Source organism: Procambarus clarkii, chromosome 56, assembly GCF_040958095.1.
Source record: "Procambarus clarkii isolate CNS0578487 chromosome 56, FALCON_Pclarkii_2.0, whole genome shotgun sequence".
NCBI lineage: Eukaryota > Metazoa > Arthropoda > Malacostraca > Decapoda > Cambaridae > Procambarus > Procambarus clarkii.
In genome coordinates, this window is record NC_091205.1 from 24,373,344 (window position 1) to 24,394,720 (window position 21,377).

Consider the following 21,377-nt stretch of genomic DNA (forward strand, 5'->3'; position numbering starts at 1 on the left):
ACCAGGCCTCCACCCCCAGGAAGCAGCCCGTGACAGCTGACTAACTCCCAGGTACCTATTTACTGCTAGGTAACAGGGGCATTTAGGGTGAAAGAACTTTGCCCATTTGTTTCTGCCTCGTGCGGGAATCGAACCCGCGCCACAGAATTACGAGTCCTGCGCGCTATCCACCAGGCTACGAGGCCCCCATATGGATTAAATTAAATTAAGAGATTAAAGAAGATGGAGGGAGATTACAAAAATTTAGAAAACCAGAAGAAACTATTCGAAGGATTCGAACCCTGACACTTGGTACTCCCCAGCCAGCAATCCATCCTCACGGCCCCTATACTGATTCCCTCACTGATGCACCCCGTTAATATGACTCCATCTCCATCAAACACTTTACAAACACCGAACCACCACAAGATGGTTCACAACAACAACACCCAACGCTTCGAAGCCCATAAACTGTCTAATAAAAAAAACAACACAACCCGCCATGATTCTTGAAAGATGTAGCGGTTTCGTTTCCTTCCTGTTTCGGATGCGTCAATGCTTTGGTGAATCTTGGACCCATCTTTAGATATGCACAGATAACCTGTAGCCCTCAAAGAAAGATCTTAACTATTACATTTCTATTTACCAAAGAAATAGAACAATGTTTCAAACAATTATTTTTTTGTGTTGTATATCGCTTTCAATTTTCTATTTCTTTATTCTTCTGATTCTCGGGAGGAATTTTATGGGAATTATGTTGTCCGTAATCCAGGCATTTATTAATATACTGAGGAAGACAAGGTAATCCAGGCATTTATTAATGTACTGAGGAAGACAAGGTAATCCAGGCATTTATTAATATACTGAGGAAGACAAGGTAATCCAGGCATTTATTAATATACTGAGGAAGACAAGGTAATCCAGGCATTTATTAATATACTGAGGAAGACAAGGTCATCCAGGCATTTATTACTATACTGAGGAAGACAAGGTCATCCAGGCATTTATTAATGTACTGAGTAAGACAAGGTCATCCAGGCATTTATTACTATACTGAGGAAGACAAGGTCATCCAGGCATTTATTAATGTACTGAGGAAGACAAGGTCATCCAGGCATTTATTACTATACTGAGGAAGACAAGGTCATCCAGGCATTTATTAATGTACTGAGGAAGACAAGGTCATCCAGGCATTTATTACTATACTGAGGAAGACAAGGTCATCCAGGCATTTATTAATGTACTGAGGAAGACAAGGTCATCCAGGCATTTATTACTATACTGAGGAAGACAAGGTCATCCAGGCATTTATTAATATACTGAGGAAGACAAGGTCATCCAGGCATTTATTAATATACTGAGGAAGACAAGGTCATCCTGGCATTTATTAATATACTGAGGAAGACAAGGTCATCCTGGCATTTATTAATATACTGAGGAAGACAAGGTCATCCAGGCATTTATTAATATACTGAGGAAGACAAGGTCATTCAGGCATTTATTAATATACTGAAGGAGACTTAAGATAATCCAAACCTTTATTAATATGCCCCAGGAAGACTAGGGGCAATGCAGGCACTTATTAATACCCTGCGGACGACATAAGGACCTTGAGGAGCATATCTGTATGACTCAAGGGTTGTGTGCTTACCCCGAGTGACGTCTCTGGTGGGGTGGAGCCCGTCTCTGGTTCCCAGATACCCGGGTTCGTCAGGTATCTGAGAGGTCCCCGCATCCTGGTGCTCGGTGGGGAGGGTCTTATCTGCATCTCTTATTGCTACAGTTTATGGGTCTCAACGATCAACCCGTTCTCGCACTTGCTTATAGTAAATATTGGCTTATTTAATAAGTGCATATGTGACATACTAATTAATTGTGAATATTTTAGTTTACCTTGAAAAGCTTCATAGAAAACACCAACCTCACCTAACCCTCTTAGTATGTTAAGATAAGCATCTTATTGCTTCTTAATTACAATTATTACTTAACCTATAGGTTAGTAATAATTGCTAACTAATTAAACTGAGGAATTAATTAAATAGACTAATAGACTAAATATTATAAATATTATTAAAGAAATAGACTAAATATTAATAAACTAATTAATTAAATAGATAGGTTAAGTAATAATTGCAAATAAGAAGCAATAAGATGCTTATCTTAACATACTAAGAAGGTTAGGTGAGGTCGGTGTTTTCTATGAAGCTTTTCTAGGTAAACTAAAATATTCACAATCAATTAGTATGTCACATATGCACTTATTAAATAAGCCAATATTGACAATAAGCAAGTGCGAGAACGGGTTGCAACGATGGGTGGTGGGATTTTCTATGCAAGCTGCTGTATCCTGAACATATTCGGGGCCACCATCTTTGTCGCAACTCTCCTGGATCCACCATCCCCCCCCCCTCCCCTTGTCCCATTTCAAATCCTTATCCTGACCCCCTTCCAAGTGCTATATAGTTGAATTGGCTTGGCGCTTTCCCCTGTGATAGTTCCCTTTTTTGCACCGCTAATAACTGTAGCGCAGCTCTACTATACCAGGATCAACTGTGTCTACCCATGTGCATGGGAAATTGGCTTACAGGTTCCGGAAGATGAGAGGAAATGTCAGCACTGTGGAGAAATGCCCGACAGACCACTGGAACATTATCTAACACAGTGCACAGTTACTAACCCATTAAGATTTCAACTTAGATTCAACAGAGTATAAGAAGTTGTTAAATACGTGGGACAGACTGAAATAAATCTATATATTTCATATGGCATATATATGACGTGACATATAACAAACCAAGACAGGTTATCCCTTTGAGATCTGAGATATCATGATTGACATATCATTATATCGTACTGAAAATCTACCACTGAATTATCTCATTTTAGACATAAAATTAAAAGCTAAGAAGGTTGATTATTTTCAAAAAGATGCGTAATACTCACCCTTACCAGAGCCTCTAATACGAGGTCAAGTACCAACCTGAGCAGATTGGTCATTTATTTGCAATAAAATGCTTACCACTGACCCATACAAGAGTTCAATCTGAAGAACCAAGCAGGAGTTATTAGCAGTTTTAAGATGGACAGCAAATAACAAGTGAAATAGGATACAGAGGACAACAGACGTATTATAAACGAGGCAATAGTCAAGTGAAGACCTGCGAGGGATCTAAGCTGTACCCAATGCTGTCATTAGTGTATATAAATAAATAAGGACTAGATTCCTTTATGTGTTGCAATGTTGATGGGAAAATTCTAGACGAGGGAGGACTATTGCAGGAAGCTGCAGAATGATTTACGCGGCTAGCAGGTAAAGTCGGACAAATGGTTGCTAGACTTCAACTAAAATAAATGCAAGGCCATGACAATAGAGCACAGGAATTTGGAAGAAAGTGGAACAATACACAGTCAAGTTGAATACCCAACCAGTGACAATAAGAAAGACTCGGCAGTAGACATAACAAATCTATCGACTAAAAACCCAACACATTCAGTAACATCAGCAGCAGATAAGCTGAAGTGAGGAGACCCCAACACAGTAGAGAATGAAGGCCAGACAGCTTCCCATATCCGCCCAAATAGAGCCCCTTGGGAGTAGTCACAACACCAGAGGCACACATCACCAGGCCAACACTGCCACCATCCACCAAAAACTACAATATCCGAATAGCCTTCACTCACAAGTCGAGCCTGGCCTCGGGCCGGGCTTGGGGAGTAGAAGAACTCCCAGAACACCATCAAGCAGGTATCAACCAGGTTCAGGAACTAGGACAAAAGAGTCCCTGTGTTTATCTCTCACTATTCTGCCCCCAAGTTTACTCTCACTATTCTGCCCCCAAGTTTACTCTCACTATTCTGCCCCCAAGTTTACTCTCACTATTCTGCCCCCAAGTTTACACTCACTATTCTACCCCCAAGTTTACTCTCACTATTCTACCCCTATATTTACTCCCGTTACTCAACCTCAGTTGAGTAACGGGAGTAAATATTACTGTGTCCGTGAGCATACTACTATGCCTCTGAGCATACTACTGTGTCTGTGAGCGTACTCTACTCTACCCCCATTACTCTACCACAAAATAGTCGTCATTGAGAGAGAGCCCCGAGTGTGACTCTGGACTGAAACGTTTCCGAAGCCCTACACGTGGGTCTCAACTGCGTCATGAACGATTACGTATTGGAAGCGACGGCCGGAGGGAGGGAGAGGGGTGGGATGAGGCTGAACGCTTACGTTATAACGGAACAGAGAACATGGATGATTACCCAATGAGCAACCGTCTTAGCAGATTGTACTGGAGAAGGGGGTCCACATTATTCGTTCGTTGGAGGAGTCAGGTGGGTTACCGAGGAGGGGGGGGGGGGAGGGTGTCTCAGACAGTGGTATATAAAGACCTGCGGGTTGTTAAGACGTCAGTCTCTGTGTAGTCTGTGTAGCTGTGTAATCCCCCTCTCTCTATCTCTCTTGCCATGAAGGGTGTAAGTATTACCTCCTTAAGATTCAAGACTTCATGGTTTTCCCCTAGATTAGATTACGAGGTTGGCAAAAGAGCTTCACATCCCATGACACATTGAAATATCACCTAATGCGCCTGTTCACCTAACAGCAAATAGGTAACGAGGAGTTAAGTTGTTGAGGGGGCTACATTCATGCGGGGAACGTCGACATAAGCCTAACATGTATATATACACTGGCTGCCTGTCCCCCGACGCAGTGAATTATGTAGAAATAATTTAGTAGGAGTTATGTGATCCATACAGTCGACTCTGAACCGAGAAGAGACCCGGGTACAATCCCCAAAGACAGAAGCGTTTGGACAACATGTCCTTTCACCTACTACCGCTATTCAACAAACCGTAAATAGCTATTTGAGAGTTAGGCAATTGTCAAGAGGTTCCCATCCTGGGGAAGACGAGTAGTTGACCTAAAGGTTATGTTGAGGTTATCTTGAGATGATTTCGGGGCTTTAGTGTCCCCGCGGCCCGGTCCTCGACCAGGCCTCCACCCCCAGGAAGCAGCCCGTGACAGCTGACTAACACCCAGGTATCTAGAGTCCTTGGGATTAATACTCGGTACTGCATTGTACTTTAAGAACCTCTAATGTGTTAAACTCTGTCCTCTTATCATTTACATGCAAGTTTACCTGACAATACCATCGTAGGGCTTGTGATAAATGATTGTATTTGTCGCAGGCAACGTTGCTCCTAATTTTATCTCGATCTATTTTGCAGTACGAATCAACAGGTGAGAACGTGGTTGTAGGGGTCAATATATTCTCATTACATTTTAACATATTTTCTACTTTATTTCAGGTGTTGGTGATAGTTGTGGCTGTGCTGGCCCTGGCCACCCTGCTGGGACCAGCCCAAGCTCTGCCCAAACCCATCGCCCTGGCGGACCCTCAACCCGAAGCCGACCCCAATGCATCTGGCAGTCATGAATATGGTGGATGGCGCGGCGGATACGGTGGCTACAGGGGCGGTTGGGGCGGTTATCCATATGGAGGCGGATGGGGAGGTGGATTTGGCGGCGGTTCCGGTAGCCACGAATATGGCTGGAGAGGTGGTTTTGGCAATGGCTTTGGCCTTTTCGGATAGTCGTGATGTGTATGTGTTTGTGGCTTTTTCAGCCCTGCAGACCTTATACCAAGTGTCCACCTAGAAGACCAACACCCAGTAACATAAAATGTAATGTATTGAAGTAAATAAGGGATAATTATGCTACCAGCGATTATATTTCAGTACTACGAGTTTTAGGCTGAGAAATCATTGTACTGGAGGAAATTCCAACTAAACAACAGGAGCAAAGCCACCACCTACCGCCAGCCTCCAGAATCTCTACCAACCATCCAGTACTTCTACCAACCATCCAGCCAGTCTTCAGCGCCTCCACCAACCATCCACTTCTACCGCCTCCCACCTCACACATCATACACTCACTGTAACCACAAACAATCCAGGGCTCAAGAAGCACATCAGTTTTGTATACACTCCAAATGATTGTTGTAGTTGGCTAATGTGAATATAACCAAAAGAGTATGATATACTGTAGAATACACACCTTAGAAATATACATGATTTAACAGAGAAAAACTATATATCTATTAAATATCCTATACACATCAATCACATGAATATTCGGACAAAAATGAGTCCTTGTTATATTGGTGAATTCTCTCAGGTGTTATATAGAAAGTATACTTTATATAGTATACTATAGTATACTTATTAGTATACAGGTATACTAATTCCAGTATACCTGCTGGAATTGGTCATTAAGTTGTTGTTGTTGTTGTTGTTGTTGTTGTTGTGACCTTAATCACCCTCAAGAGGTTGATAGGCCTCAAGTCCAAACCAAACCTGCTAATGTGCTGCGGGATCTTAGATATGCGTCTTGACACCTGTATACTATATATTCTAAAGACGGTGTTCCTCCCTCGCGTGTATGGAATTTTGGTCCGCGGCCAAAGCACTAGAACTCGACAGCTAGTCAGCGATGTTTAACATTATAATGATACACACACACACACACACACACACATACACACACACATACACACACACACACACACACACACACACATACACACACACACACACACACACACACACACACACACACACACACACACACACACACACACACATACACATACACATACACATACACACACACATACACACACACACACACACACACACACACACACACACACACACACACACACACACACACACACACACACACACACACACACACATACACATACACATACACACACACACACACACACACAAACACACACACACACACACACACACACACACACACACACACACGTGGTGCGGCGAATAATTTAACGTGCCGGAAATAAGTAATCCATTAACCGACCCGTGAAATGATAAGCTAAGTTAAGATGGCGTAACTTTGGTCCATCTTGGAACCGCATCACGACTTGATAAAGGTCCGTGATGGACTGAAACGTCGTCATTTTTTATTTATTTGTACGCTAGAGGGGGGAGGGTATCCCGCAAAACCTACATGCCGCTGCAGTCCGTCCAGTAGAGGATTGAACTGAGCCGCCGGTGTAGACACAGTGCTCGTGAGATCTTAAATTCTCGGTGGAGGAGGCAATTGTTTCAAGTGTGACAACTTTGAGAAGAGCAAGATTCTCATTATCTTTCTTGGTGACAGGTGTGTATGATACTTGAATGGTGGGGTACAGATAAAGAGGAATATCAGAGACAGGTAGATTGCACTTAAAAGGAATGTTAAGTTTAATGAGATTGTAAGCATTGTTGCTCAGCCATTTATCATAAAAGGAGTGAGTTGGTATGTCGGCACCAGTCAATAGGGTGTTAACAGCACTAAATAATTTGTCTCTGAGCAATGCAGGAGATGTAGGGTCTCTCATGACTTTAAGGCAAAGGGTAGCGTTGACTTGCATGATTCTCTTTAGTATGGTTGGAAGCTTCAGTTCTTCCCGCATGTTGATGATTCTTGTGCATCTTGGAGCACCAAGAATTATCCTCATGGCTTCATTCTGTACTACTTCAAGTTTGTCCAACACAGAGGAGGGGAAATTATTTAAGTGCAAAGCATTATAATAAACGAGAGATCTAACAAACATCATATAGAATAGTCTAGCATATTTAATATTGATACCAATATTCTTACCAGTAAGTGTTCTCAATGGTTTTAGTCTTTCTTTTAACCTACGGTGTAGATCATTTACAATGTCACTGTTAATACCAACTCCAAGGTATTTGTGCTGCCTACACGTTTCAATGTTCTGGTTATTAACCTTGAAAGCTATGGGGACATGAGTTTTCTCTTTGGGATGGAGAACTCTGGATTTAGTTATAGAGATAACAAGACCACATTCAATGCTTTTAGCAGCGAGTGAATCAAGTAGAGCTTACAGTCTAGTTTGGGAATTTGCAACAATGCATATATCATCGGCATAACAAATGACGGCTTCGTCAGGTAGTGTGGGAATATCAATTGTTAATTTGTGCATCAGTACATTGAACAGTGTGGGACTTAGCACTCCACCCTGGGGTGTACCCAACTCAAAGGGTGCACAGAGTTTACTTTTGACCCCCTTGAAAAGGACTGAGGCGGTTCTGTTACTCAGGCAACCCCTGAGCCATGTCAACAGTCTTCCCTTAACTCCAAAAGAGGCTAGTTGTACTAGGATTATTTCACTGCTGTATCAAAAGCAGTTTTGAAATCATGGTATCCATTTGACTTAAAAATAATGATAAAGTCTACGGACTCGGGGCAGAACATTTCACTTTCACAGACTTTGTGAAGGAGAGCCACTGGGACGATCCCATCCCCCCCCCCCCCCCCCCCCCACAACCACCCATGGCACTTCCGATAAAACCATAATTAATCCAGCAAATATTTTAGGCTCGTACTGAGGTCCTTCCCTAAGGTCGAAATACTGAACCCCCAGAATGCAATCCCACAACATTTGTCAAGCTCCCGGGTACCTATTTACTTCTAAGGGAAGAGGTGCATTAGGTGAAAGAGAAATGTGCCCATAACCATTTCTGTTCCACCCAGGAATCGAACCCAGGACCCCTAATTGTGAGTTGAGAACGAAGTCAACGGAACTACGAGATCGTCAGGTTGCACGCCGCTAAACAGACACCTTGCGATGATTTCGGGGCTCAGCGTCCCCGCGGTCCGGTCCCCGACCAGGCCTCCTACCCGAGATGTTCATGTGTGGCCCGGTACTCATAGCTCGAGACGCCATGTCTTAAACGGTAGACATTTTTCCTGAGTTTATTCCCATTACTCTGCTCTTGTGTTTATTCCCATTACTCTGCTCCTGTGTTTATTCCCATTACTTTGCTCCTGTGTTAATTCCCATCACTCTGCTCCTGTGTTTATTCCCATTACTCTGCTCCTGTGTTTATTCCCATTACTCTGCTCCTGTGTTTATTCTCATTACTCTGTTCCTGTGTTTATTCCCATTACTCTGCTCCTGTGTTTATTCCCATTACTCTGCTCCTGTGTTTATTCCCATCACTCTGCTCCTGTGTTTATTCCCATTACTCTCCAAGTTCCTCTTTCGTTAGACGTTCCTCTTTTGGACATGTCAGTGTTTTTGACAATTTTGTACTTGTCACTGTGTCGTAAGTGTGAACCACGACCCCCCCCCCCTCCCCCTCCCCCCCCCCTCACACACACACACACGTTGCAAACCATCTTAGGAACACTATTAATGAACGCTGAAAGCGTGAAGCATCGACTGATCCGCCACGTGGGGACCCGGATACCAATGTTGTGTCGGTACGGGTTCACCAGAGTATACGGTCAAACCTGCAGTTTCCTCACAGAATTCAGTGGACTGAAGGGAGACTGTTTACATGTGGGTGGAAGGAGTAGGCAAGACAGCTGGGGAGGGGGGGAAGTGGCAGGCTCTGGAGGCAATATAAAGCCATGCACGTCGTCACCCTCGTCAGTTTCGATAAAGAAGTTTCGTTCGCAAATCCCTCGTCCGCCATGAGAGCTGTAAGTATACTCCCTGTTTAAGAGCGTCTTTGAAGATGGTTCCTCAGGTCAGGATGAAGATGGTGGTGGTATTGGAGGTTGATCTAAAGCGCCACAAGATTCTTAGTTTAAAACTTTTAATTGTTGTTGAGAATTTGGTTTAAGTATTCTTTGATTAGCTTGTTAATTTTGTGAAGATAATTTCTTTGATTAATTTAACATCTTCTGCGATTAATTTTAATTTGCTGTGTTCGTAGTTTTTTAATATTTAAGATAATATAGAAATTTATGCAAAGTGGAAGGTGATGAAAGGGGTAAGAGCTCTACACAGGGCACAGGAAACAGATGAGAGGGAGAGAGAGAGAGAGAGAGAGAGAGAGAGAGAGAGAGAGAGAGAGAGAGAGAGAGAGAGAGAGAGAGAGAGAGAGAGAGAGAGAGAGAGAGAGAGAGAGAGAGAGAGAGAGAGAGACCCGGGAACATCCGGGTAACCGCAGTAAACTACATACTTGACTGTAACTGAGTGTATTTACCGTACTTGGTTGGATAAAATATGAACATTACTACAAGAATTTGTCCTGAAATGTTTGTCATGAGTGGTAGTAAATGTTTGTCATAAGTGGTAGTAAATGTTTGTCATAAGTGGTAGTAAATGTTTGTCATAAGTGGTAGTAAATGTTTGTCTTGAGTGGTAGTAAATGTTTGTCTTGAGTGGTAGTAAATGTTTGTCTTGAGTGGCATTAGAGGTTTACCTAACAAGAAAGAAGTGTTTATAGTAATTTCACAAACTCTTATCCTACATACGTGCAACATTTCCAATATCCCACATTACACTTGATACCAGACTGGTATCCTACATAGCATGAGCTACATAGCCAGCATTTCACAGAACAGACGTAACAAGGCCATTATGTCATAACAACACTCCTGTCCCCTGATTGTTTCAAGAAATCTAAATACATTTTATTCATTGCAGTTGTCACTGATGGTGGTGTTGGTGGTGGCCCTGGCCGCCCTGATGGGGTCAGCCCTAGCTATGCCCAAAGCTTACGCCCTGGCTGACCCTGACCCCGACAACGATTCGCGATACGGCTTCGATTCTAACAGTAACGAATATGGTCGTTTTCGCTCTGGCTATAATCGCGGTGGATGGCGCCAGAACTCCGGCTACGGCGGTGGTTCTCGGCCTGGCTTCGGTAACACTGGTCGTGGTTATGGTTTCTTTGGATAATCTTGGCCTGTTGTTTTGACGACCCCCCTTACGCCTAAGTCAAGGATCCAGCAAGGAAAACGAACACCCGACACTATACATGTCATGAATTGAATTAAGATCAAGTATTTTGCCAGCCTTGTAATGTAGGGGATTTATTATTAGTGTCTAATCCTTTATATTACAAGTGTGATATGTAGGGAGTGTCCCCAAGAGTGCTAAATGGAGTTATGTAGCGGAGGTAACAGAAGAGCCGAAGATGTCTTGGAAAATACTCGCTATCCCTGAAGGAAATCGACGGAGAGTGATTACTTGATAGCAAGTTGTAAAGCTAACTTTCTCATCTGGGGTCTTTTCCTTTTGAAAGGGGGTTCTCAATCAGCAGCTGCTGCAGGCGGTGTTCATCTGTTCACCGTGGGAAACTAAGCACACAATGTTCATGTGTTCAACACCTCTGAAGACAGCATGACTAGTGAGAGGTGCGAGGTAACATTGAAAACATATCAAGCAAGGGGTGACTTGTTTAATATTTGCTGATTCAAATGTGGTTTATATCATTTGCAATTAGCATGAGTTGCGAGATAGAAAAAAGTAATTTCAGAGCTGAGGAATGTCTTAAGAATGGTTTTCATTGAAATATATAGCTTTACATCATTGCAAACATTAACTTACACGAGTTCACTACCTTCAGAAGGGTTCATTCACATAAATTTCGAACATGAATGAACCCAGGACTGAGCCTTGGAGGACACCATTGGTCATCTATCCCTCCAGCCCCACATCCTTATGTTAACTATCCCCCAGGGTACATACTCCCTGACCCAGATAAACTACTTTCCCAGTTATCCAAGCTTATCTCACCAACCTGTACGCCAGTCATTCATACGGAATGTTTTTTTTTTTTTCACCAGGGAGATACAGTCTCCCTCAGCTCCTTCCTTTCTCTATATTTATATTGTCCCTTCCGGGTAAAGTAATCATATATGTCACTATATAAATGTCAACAGGTGTATATATATACACCGGGAGATGTAAGCCGGTTCTCGGTGTATATACATTGAGTTTACTTTGGTAAGGTACAATGTCCAAAACTAAGGTAAACTTGCCAGTTGGTCTGTAAACTCTTGCGGCGGCCTTAATAATCCTCCAGAAGTTGATAAGCCTTAAAAGCCAGCACCAAGCCAAATGGATGTGATTTGGTTTAGAATTTAGAGAAAATTCTATCATAAATCCTCAAGACATGTATAAGCATTTCATTCAAAATGATGTGCTATCAGAAATCTTAGTGTAGGGGTTCAAATCCATATGAAATGTAATTACATAATGAAATCCCAAGAAAGTGATGTGTTTATGAGAGTGTATTGGAGTCATGTGGTGGGATTGAACGCGCGTATTTGGGGGTGACCAAGGATGCAAGTATCAATGTATTCTTGCATGTGACTAGTTCACCACGAAAGCAAATTAGTAAGCCCTAGAGATTGTTGTAGTATTGTTTATGTACCGCTTATGATACAAAAGATTGTTAATCTATACATAAATCTATGTAACTAGCTTATCAAAACTGTAACTTAGTTAAATTAAATTTGGGGTTTGCTTCCTGAGCTCAACATGTGTCTCTTTAGCTGTGCATAATAAATGATACAAAAAATTACGTGTTTCGTTAATATTATGATTCCCTTCTCCGGCACCTTCATAGGAATACATATCTGTGGCACTGGCTCGTTACTGAGGGCCTCTCGTCTGTCACCTGTTTAGAACACCGAACTTTGCCTGTTTCTCTCAAGGTTCCCGAGAACTTCTGTCTCGAGTAGTTAATCTAAGACTTTAGTTAGCTGCAACAAAGTACCTCTGAGGCTCTTTCATTAAACGTCATGATTTTAAGTCTGGCCCCCTACTGCTTTTGTTACATCTAGTTCCTGCAGATGTTTTTTTTACCTCACGTGCAGGGACAACTATGTGTTCTTGAGTATCTTCTAAATACCTCTCGCTTCGTATCTTAAGAGTTAAATGCTAGTTTTTCGTAGGCCTCTTGAAATGTCTCGGTGAGCTTCTCGCACACCTCTACGTCGTTCTTCGTGAGAATACATCAACTACTTCTCCTCAGCCTCATCTCAAGGTCTCTTACTGTGGGTTTTCTCCTTACATGGCCGTACGTGTTAGTTGGTCTTGATAAGCATTTGATAAAATGTCGTTGTCTAATTGATCTTTCAGCCAAATTCTCAATAGTTCCCCCCCTGGCCTTTTGCTCATATACTTCTTGTTCCTAGAAAGACTGAAACAGATAGTACTTACATTGCATCAAGGCATGACAAACCAAATTTACATTTCATCATGGGCTGACTGTATCTAAATTGTAAATAATACAATGTAAATTCAATGATTATTATAATATACATTAATTTAGCATAAAATAAACTTTTACTATCAACTGAGAGTATACTTTACTTCTGGACAATGTTCAGGACTAAAGTATACTTGCAGGTTGGTCAGTAAACTCTTGTAGTGGCCTGGGTAATCATTGCGCGGTTTGCTTTAATGCCAACACTAAACCAATTTAAAAATGCAAAGTATCTGGAATTACAGATACTCTCATATTAGGCACCAATGGACTTTTAGTATAGAGTGCGCAATATCTTTAATTAAACATACAATGTTTAAACTTAATAAATCCATTACAAAACTATGTGTGTGTGTGTGTGTGTGTGTGTTTCTTTAAAGAACCAAAGAAAAATATGTTCTGGACTAAAGCCAAATAGTTTTTCCTTTCTCTGCTTATCAGAAGGACTTGACAAATGAACACCCATTAACAGAGCACATCCCAGCATGCACACAATCGCAAACTGTAAGTTTTGTAAACAAACTTGTCACCAATACTGTGTTCTTTATCGACTACATTCGAGCTACATATGCCATACACGCACTTGCGTCCGGACTCTAGCAATTGACAATATACACACACACGTATATATGTAAAATCGATTTGGACAATACCTCGAGCGAAGGTTCTATTGCAAGCAACATTACAGGAGGATTTGGACAATACGTAATGCTCTGTTTTTATTCTCTCTCCTTGCGTTTTTCCTGTTTGCTTCTAATTCACTCCTAATTCTCTATCCCCGTATTTATTCACATTAATCTACTTCTGTCTTACCCAAATTTATTTATCAATCTATTTCATCTCATTTATCTGTGTTTAATCCAATTTATATATCTGCGTATTTGCTCCCATTTATCTATCGCAGTATTACTTCCATGTATCTATCGCAGTATTAATCCCATGTATCTATCTGTATTACTCCCATTTCTGGATCTATATTACTCCCATTTCTGGATCTATATTACTCCCATTTATCTATTTCAGTATTACTCCAATTTATCAATCTCTGTAATTTACTCCAATTTCTCATTCCTTCCCCCCGTCCCATCCCAAATCCTTATCCTGGTCCCTTCCTAGTGCTATATAGTCATAATAGCTGGGCGCTTTCTCCTCACAGTTTCCTTACCTCCTCTGTGTGAGCCTGCTACGGGCTATTCATACCCGTGCCAACTTTTGGTGTGGCATAATCTTTATCAATCTTGTGTACCTGTTCCCCATTACTCTCCACCGTTTCAACACTGGCGGACATTCCTGTTCCGTACATGCTCTCGTCTGGCCTCGTGTCAAAGAGAGATTTGGGGGATGTGGCTTTTGCCTCACTCCACCTTACATGTGAACTTCTTGAGGTTATCTTGAGATGATTTCGGGGCTTTTATTGTCCCCGTGGCTCGGTCCTCGACCAGGCCTCCACCCCCAGGAAGCAGCCCGTGACAGCTGACTAACACCCAGGTACCTATTTTACTGCTAGGTAATAGGGGCATAAGAATGAAAGAAACTCTGCCCATTGTTTCTCGCCGGCACCCGGGATCGAACCCGGGACCACAGGATCACAAGTCCAGCGTGCTGTCCGCTCGGCCTACCGGCTCCTGAACTACCTAGATCTCCTACCTAGATCTCCTGGTGCGCTACAAAGAAGCTGTTGGACATGCTTTATTCATGTGAATAACAGCGTCATTCTCAAATCATCTACATGTGGCCTTCATGCAAATGCTGAAATTGCCAAATAGAATTTCACCGGGATGGAGCCAGGTGTTTTAGTGAGAGAGTTAGGGGGGATAGAGGGAGATGATGTCACTGGGACAGGGTCGAGGGAGCTGTATATAAGGACATGCATCTCCCCATACCAACAGTCTTGGTGAAGCTGTGTTATCTTCCCTGTGTCTTGCTCTCACACCATGAAAACTGTTAGTATTAACTCTTAAGAGCGTCTTCGAGGTACATGAAGGATTAGATTAAGATTAAGATTACATCACGTTAATGTGATTTGTGTGTGTGCATAAGAGGTTGGTGGTTTAAGGACAGTTCCTAGAGCACATGAGTCGTATAATAAACCTTCAGAGAATAGATTTGAGAATTGCCTTAATAGGTTGACCAGACCAAACACTAGAAGGTGAAGGGACGACGACATTTCGGTCCTTCCTGGACCATTCTCAATCAACTTGAGAATGGTCCAGGATGGACCGAAACGTCGTCATCCCTTCACCTTCTAGTGTGTGGTCTGGTCAACTTACTTTAGCCACGTTATTGTGACTCATCGCCTTAATAGGTTGTTAACTGCACAGAATACTGAATGTTATATAAATTTGTGCCTAATTTTAATCTGATTACATTATGGAAAATATAACCTTTTGTGAAGAAGAGATGGAGGGTAATGGAATGAACAGGCGAATATAGAGGAATGAAGAGAAGTAAATGGAAGGCGAATAATGAGGAGTAAAGGGTGATGGAAGGGGCTAGGAAGTAAAGGGAAGTGTAGAATGAATGAATTAGCTCGACCGAAATAAGAGGTAGAAAAACGCTTTCTTTAACAGTTGATTAGTGTTAATAATGGAGTATTTTTTTTTATTAATTATACATCTTACGTTGGAGGTATACTTGAGACTTGTAGAATACACACAATAAATATTCCTGACTCATATCTTTCTTAAAAGCACATTTATTTCCTTGGAACAATTCGGGTAGAATTCCAAAGAGAAATGGTATTTAACATGTGCTATCCACGGGTGGATAACCAGAGGAGTCCATAGGATGCTGGTCTTTTAATCTGTATCTAATACCATAAGATGCTGGTCTTTTAATCTGCATCTTATACCATAAGATGCTGGTTAAAGAAATCTAACACTGTTGTTCATATTGCAGCCGTATGTGATAATGGTGGTGGTGGCGCTGGCCGTCCGGATGGATTCGACCCAAGCCATGCCCGATCCCATAGCTGTGGCTCACCCTCAGTTCGGCTACGGATATGGAAGTGGAGAAAATGGAGGGTGGGGCGGTGGCTTCCAGGACGGCTTTGGGAGGGACCAACAATACGGTTACGGCGGTGGCTGGGGTGGTGGCTTCCAGCCAGGCTATGGCAGTCAAGAATACGGCAATGGCGGAGGTTGGGGCGGTTACTATCGTAAATAATATAGAACACTTATACCAACGAACACATGCATGGAAAACGAAGACCCGACTATCGACTTGAGAATGGTCCAGGACGGACCAAAACGTCGTCGTCCTTTCACCTTCTAGTGTGTAGTCTGGTCAACCCGTCATTGTGAATCTGCAAGTGAAATAAAGTGCCAAACTTCGACTCCTGCCACCGTGGAAGTTAATATTCAATGGGCTATGACTTGGAGGACTGGAAAATGAGAGTACTGGAACAGGTTTGGCTAAATAACACGATCCAGTCCATCCGTCCATCGCCAGCCTCCAGCTTCTAAATGCAGTCAACCTCAGCACCTCACTCTGCATTCCACAGCATTTTTAACCTCCAAAACCTCCAGGATACAATTACTCATCGGTTATTGCATATACAGAACATTTTTTTACTGTCATTGACAGTTGTGAGTTAAGTATACCATATAGTGTTATATACTATATGTTACATGTATAAACATACTCTCCAGATATGTTGCAATTGACTTTATTTTTAATTACTTTTATATTATATACAATGCAATGATTGGTTACTATAGAGCGATCACACAAAACACATATACTACCAACAATAAACAAACATTAATCTAGCTGCATTCTCTTCATCCTCTAGAATATATTACGTAGAAGGTAAACTGCACTTAACTGCATTGAAAAATATATGATAATAAGGTAAAATTCAAAACTTAAGTGGAAATGACTTCGATAATTCTTTCCTTTCGAGTATGATGCTAATGGTAAGAACTATATTGGAAGATGTTGTTGTTGTTCTTAACAATAAGACGATATTCTTGAGACGTAGTATTTTATCTCGGCATATAAGCTAAAAAATATTGAATATGATTAGTATATTCTTAAGACAATATCAACACTATTGGAGAATAGATTGATATACCCGGATCAATTAACTGAATTGTTTGATCTAGTCAAAACTTGACTTGGGGTGCCGAATCTATGCTTCTGACTGATACAGAAGTCCTATTGCGAACTTAAATACCCCATCTTATTCTTAAGTACAAGTCTCGTTAATTGAGACTTTGAATCCTCACCAGTAATTACAGTTTGTGTACCCAAGGAGTTAGAGGGAGCCGATCGGACAGCACGCTGGACTTGTGATCCTGTGGTCCTGGGTTCGATCCCAGGCGCCGGCAAGAAACAATGGGCAGAGTTTCTTTCACCCTATGCCCCTATTACCTAGCAGTAAAATAGGTACCTGGGTGTTAGTCAGCTGTCACGGGCTGCTTCCTGGGGTGGAGGCCTGGTCGAGGACCGGGCCGCGGGGACACTAAAAAAAAAAAAAGCCCCGAAATCATCTCAAGATAACCCTAAATGAGACTTTTCATTGTCTTTCATTGGCAAGTAGAAGGGAAAAAATTAAAAACATTTTCTTCCTGTAAGTTATCAAGATTTCTTACATACAATTTTATCAGTGGAAATGGAAGAATGAGTTGATTATCCACATCTATGTGCAGTACCGTCAGGAATAGACAGATGTCGAGAGCTTGATATGATATTCAATCCAAGACTTGACTTATAACAGACCGCATTCTTAGACACACTATTAAGTGTCATGCTTGTAGCCCTAAAGTGTCTACTGATACACCAAAATTCTATCAGAATTCTGGTTATCATGAGTGTTCTTCCCTTGTGAAAGTATTTCAAAATATTTATCAATATGTAAAGCTCAAGAAAATGCCGAAACATAGTTTATTATATATTTAAATTCCACACGTGTTTTGAAAGGCATTTATAACCCTAAAATAATATTACATCTTCTGGTTTAAAAGACATACGATTGACTAGTTCGGAAATCATCGGCAAAGAACGCAAGATTTAGCAGCAAACAAGTAAGAACTAATATCGAATATTCTAAAGCCTCATGGTAATGTGATTTATAAATCCCAGTAAGAGCGGGATAACGCGTGGAAATCAAAATGAATAATCCAACATGTAAATGCAGACTATGAGTCACAATAACGAGGTTGTTTACTAAACTTAGGTAATTCAACACACTAACTGAACAAACTAGTTTTGCAGCAGAAAATAATTCACGTTTTTGCAAGATCATGGGATTAACAAACACCACTAGAAATGAATAGTTATCGAAGCAATAGGCGGAATGAATGGATTTAAAAATATGGATTTAATATGGATTTAATTAATGATTGATGGGGTATTCAGGTGTGACCGGGTCTCTCTGCCACCCCTCCCTCCCCTCTCTCTTAATCATCCCCTCTCCCCTTTCTCTCTCATCTCTTCCTCTATTCCCTTTCTAAACTCCTCTCTACCATTTCCCCCTCCCCTACCCTTCTCCTCCGACATTTCCCCTTTTCTCTCTCTCTCTCTCCCCTTCTTTCCTAATCCCCCCTTCTTTAAACCTCTATTCACCTCTTTCCTCTCCTCCCGTCCTCCCCCAGTCTCCTTCCCTCTCTCCCACTCTCCACCAACATCCCAAACTCAACCCTCTTCCCCTCTCCTACCCTCTCTCCTACCCTCTCTCTACCCCTCTCACAAAATGTGATATTATGCACAGGTGAAAACTGCTAGAAAACTCTTTAGAAATCAAATCCTCGATTTCAGACTTTCAGAAAAATATAGGTGCTGATATTTCTTAAAAGGAGGGCACCGGGCCGACCCCGTTAGACCTATGAGACGCCCAGACCACCCATGAATCATCATAAAAAGTTGGGTGAGGCTAGCCTCAAATGTCCAGCCTAAAACCTTGGACAGCGAAACAAAATAAACAAAAAGACTGGTACAAATTTTATATTGTATTATATATCAACCCATCCTTATGAAATAATTTCCGCCCGAAACGCTGCGCGTACTAGTGGCTTTACAAGATTGTAATTACTATGCTATGTATCCTCAATCTCAATATACCTTCTTGTATATATATATTGTGACAATAATCTCCTTCAAGAGATTGAGCCTGCTCTTCCCTCCATAATTACGTCTTCACAATTATATAAAAAGACTATGGAAGAAATGTCCAACAACGACAACAACACCAGCAAGGCTTGCCAGGGTGAGCAGAAACGTATGCAGCCAGCCACCTGTTCGAACTCCAACCACCAAACTACCCGTTGATCGCTACGGCTCCGCTGATTGGTCGCCGGTCTGGCTGCACCTGCCTCGCCCCCCCCAATACTACCTGATGTCTGGGGTCGCCCCAACATCAGTCCTCAGAATGTTCAGTGCTTTCGTAGCCAGCACTCCTCCCAGCTAGACGTTAGCGTGTACTGAGAGAGGTGGTGGCTTTAAGCCAATATTCCAGCACCTCCCACTTACCTTTTGTATTGCACTTCTTGTTATTTTGCCTTAACGTAACTTTTCATTGTGTCATTTAATTATTCTTATTTTTTTGATTGATTTTATTATAAGAATTTGTTTGTGCATTATTTTCATGTTTTGATTTATTTAACGTAATTAAAATTTCATTGTTAAAGTTTACTTGTGTTTTGTGTGTCTTCTCCTTACCTTACCACAGACGAAGTTCCAGTTTTTTCTATTTTTTTTTATAACTATGTGACGAGGCCATACCCCTAGCCTTAAACAGCCGAACACCAACGCGTTACCGTCACAAGTTATATGGGGGCCTGTCCTAGGAGCTTCACTCAGGTACTGGTGCCAAGTGGTAATTTATGGTAAGCGTATTTAACTTTGTTAACGTAGCTTTACTATTTTTCATTCAATTTCATTTTTTATAAGGTGCGGTGTATTGTGCATTACGAGAGTAACATATAGTGAAGGTGAGACAACTTTGGATTACGTGGTGACTGTAGGCCTCAGTCATACTCTTAATTGGTCATCTCTCCCTCCTTGTTATTACTCGTGTTTACCATCTATGTCCCTTGAATATTTCTCATTCTGACAGATCATCATATTGGTACCCTGGTACTGTGGTCTGCCCCGGGTCAAGAGTACCCAATCTTCTGCAATCTGACTGTAGGAGGACAAAGAGGGCCATAGTTCCTCTAGCTCGAACTTAGTTGCTGAATTGGGACCTCAGCAGCAGTTCTCGTCACCAGTTGACACCTCGCACCCCTACACGTCAGTCAGAGATGATGATACATACAACGGTAGGGAATTAGCTTATTTTTTCAGAGCACAAAAGTTCGCTAATTCTGTAAGTATCATATTAAATTCAGTAGGAAAAACTTGCTTTATGTCCTATAGAGACTTGGCAAGGTATGCCTACATCCTTGGACTACCAATTTTACTTTGAAGCATTTAACTGTTTCATTTGTTTTCGAAACTTTGTTTCATTTGTTAGTAGGATTTTCTTGCCCTTATTCTCTTACATGAGTACCGGGTACAAGATTTCCTGCGCCCTTGATTTAATTTAATCATTTAATATCTTTCACTTAACGTTAATTGTTAAAGATCACATAGGATAGGTACCAGTTGCCACGTTGTCCTGTTTCTGACATTTCATTATTGAACATTCGTGTACCTTTATTTGCTAATTTCACCATGTTTCGTCTCCAAACTTTCCGTGCAAATCCAGCAGGTGAAATAGGGACTTTAAGTCGTGCCAAGAGGACTGAACTACAAACTCTTGCACATGAGTATCAACTAGAAGTTCCCTACCAAGCCAACAAAAATGACCTACACAACCTGTTGCTGGATTACTATTTAGAGCAAGGTAAGATAGACTCTGAAACTCATGAAACTTACTATATTGCAGATAAAACTGATTTGGCAACGCTGAAACTCAAACTAGAGCTGGCCAAGATTGAACGTGAGCAGCAAAGGGAAGCCCTCGAACAACAAGAACGAGCTGCTGCCATACGGAGAGAAGAACAAGAACGTGAGATTGCACTACTCCAGGAGCGGGAACGTGTACAGCTTGAAACACTCCAGGAGCGGGAACGAGTACAGCTTGAAACCAAACGACGCGAGTTGGAGATGCAACGCGAACATGACAAGCAACAAGCAACTCTGGCTCTAGAGTGTCGTCAACGTGAAATCGCCTTGGAAACTTCCCACTTCACTCAACGCCAACAAGCTACTGCCAATCTTCCCGTCAGTTTTAATATATCACATGCAAGTAAGTTAATGCCATCCTTTGTAGAAGCAGAAGTTGATGTGTTCTTTACCACCTTTGAAACCCTTGCTAATCAACTCAGTTGGCCTGTCAACCAATGGGCCACACTTCTCAGAGTCCA

At 41.7% G+C, this 21,377-nt stretch overlaps 1 protein-coding gene and 2 non-coding genes across 3 annotated transcripts; all 3 read left to right on the forward strand.

The window, feature by feature from the left end:
* The first annotated feature begins 4,352 nt into the window (after positions 1-4,352).
* On the forward strand, positions 4,353-6,070 carry LOC123770753 (uncharacterized). The gene is made up of 2 exons (XR_011223062.1): positions 4,353-4,455; positions 5,290-6,070. It is a non-coding gene; the product is annotated as an uncharacterized protein (transcript).
* A 3,300-nt stretch (positions 6,071-9,370) lies between these two features.
* LOC123770754 (uncharacterized) lies at positions 9,371-12,295 on the forward strand. Its single transcript, XM_045762910.2, has 2 exons — positions 9,371-9,502; positions 10,455-12,295. The coding sequence occupies exons 1-2, from the start codon at positions 9,431-9,433 to the stop codon at positions 10,707-10,709; spliced, it is 327 nt and encodes a 108-aa protein (XP_045618866.2). The 5' UTR covers positions 9,371-9,430; the 3' UTR covers positions 10,710-12,295.
* Positions 12,296-13,477: 1,182 nt separating this feature from the next.
* Positions 13,478-16,796, forward strand: LOC123770756 (uncharacterized). Its single transcript, XR_011223063.1, has 2 exons — positions 13,478-14,969; positions 15,925-16,796. It is a non-coding gene; the product is annotated as an uncharacterized protein (transcript).
* Positions 16,797-21,377: the final 4,581 nt, after the last annotated feature.

Coding starts and splice junctions, on each gene's coding strand:
- LOC123770754 (XM_045762910.2), top strand. CDS start 9,431: ATGCACGTCGTCACCCTCGTCAGTTTCGATAAAGAAGTTTCGTTCGCA. Junction 9,503..10,454: donor CCTCGTCCGCCATGAGAGCT/GTAAGTATACTC, acceptor TATTCATTGCAG/TTGTCACTGATGGTGGTGTT.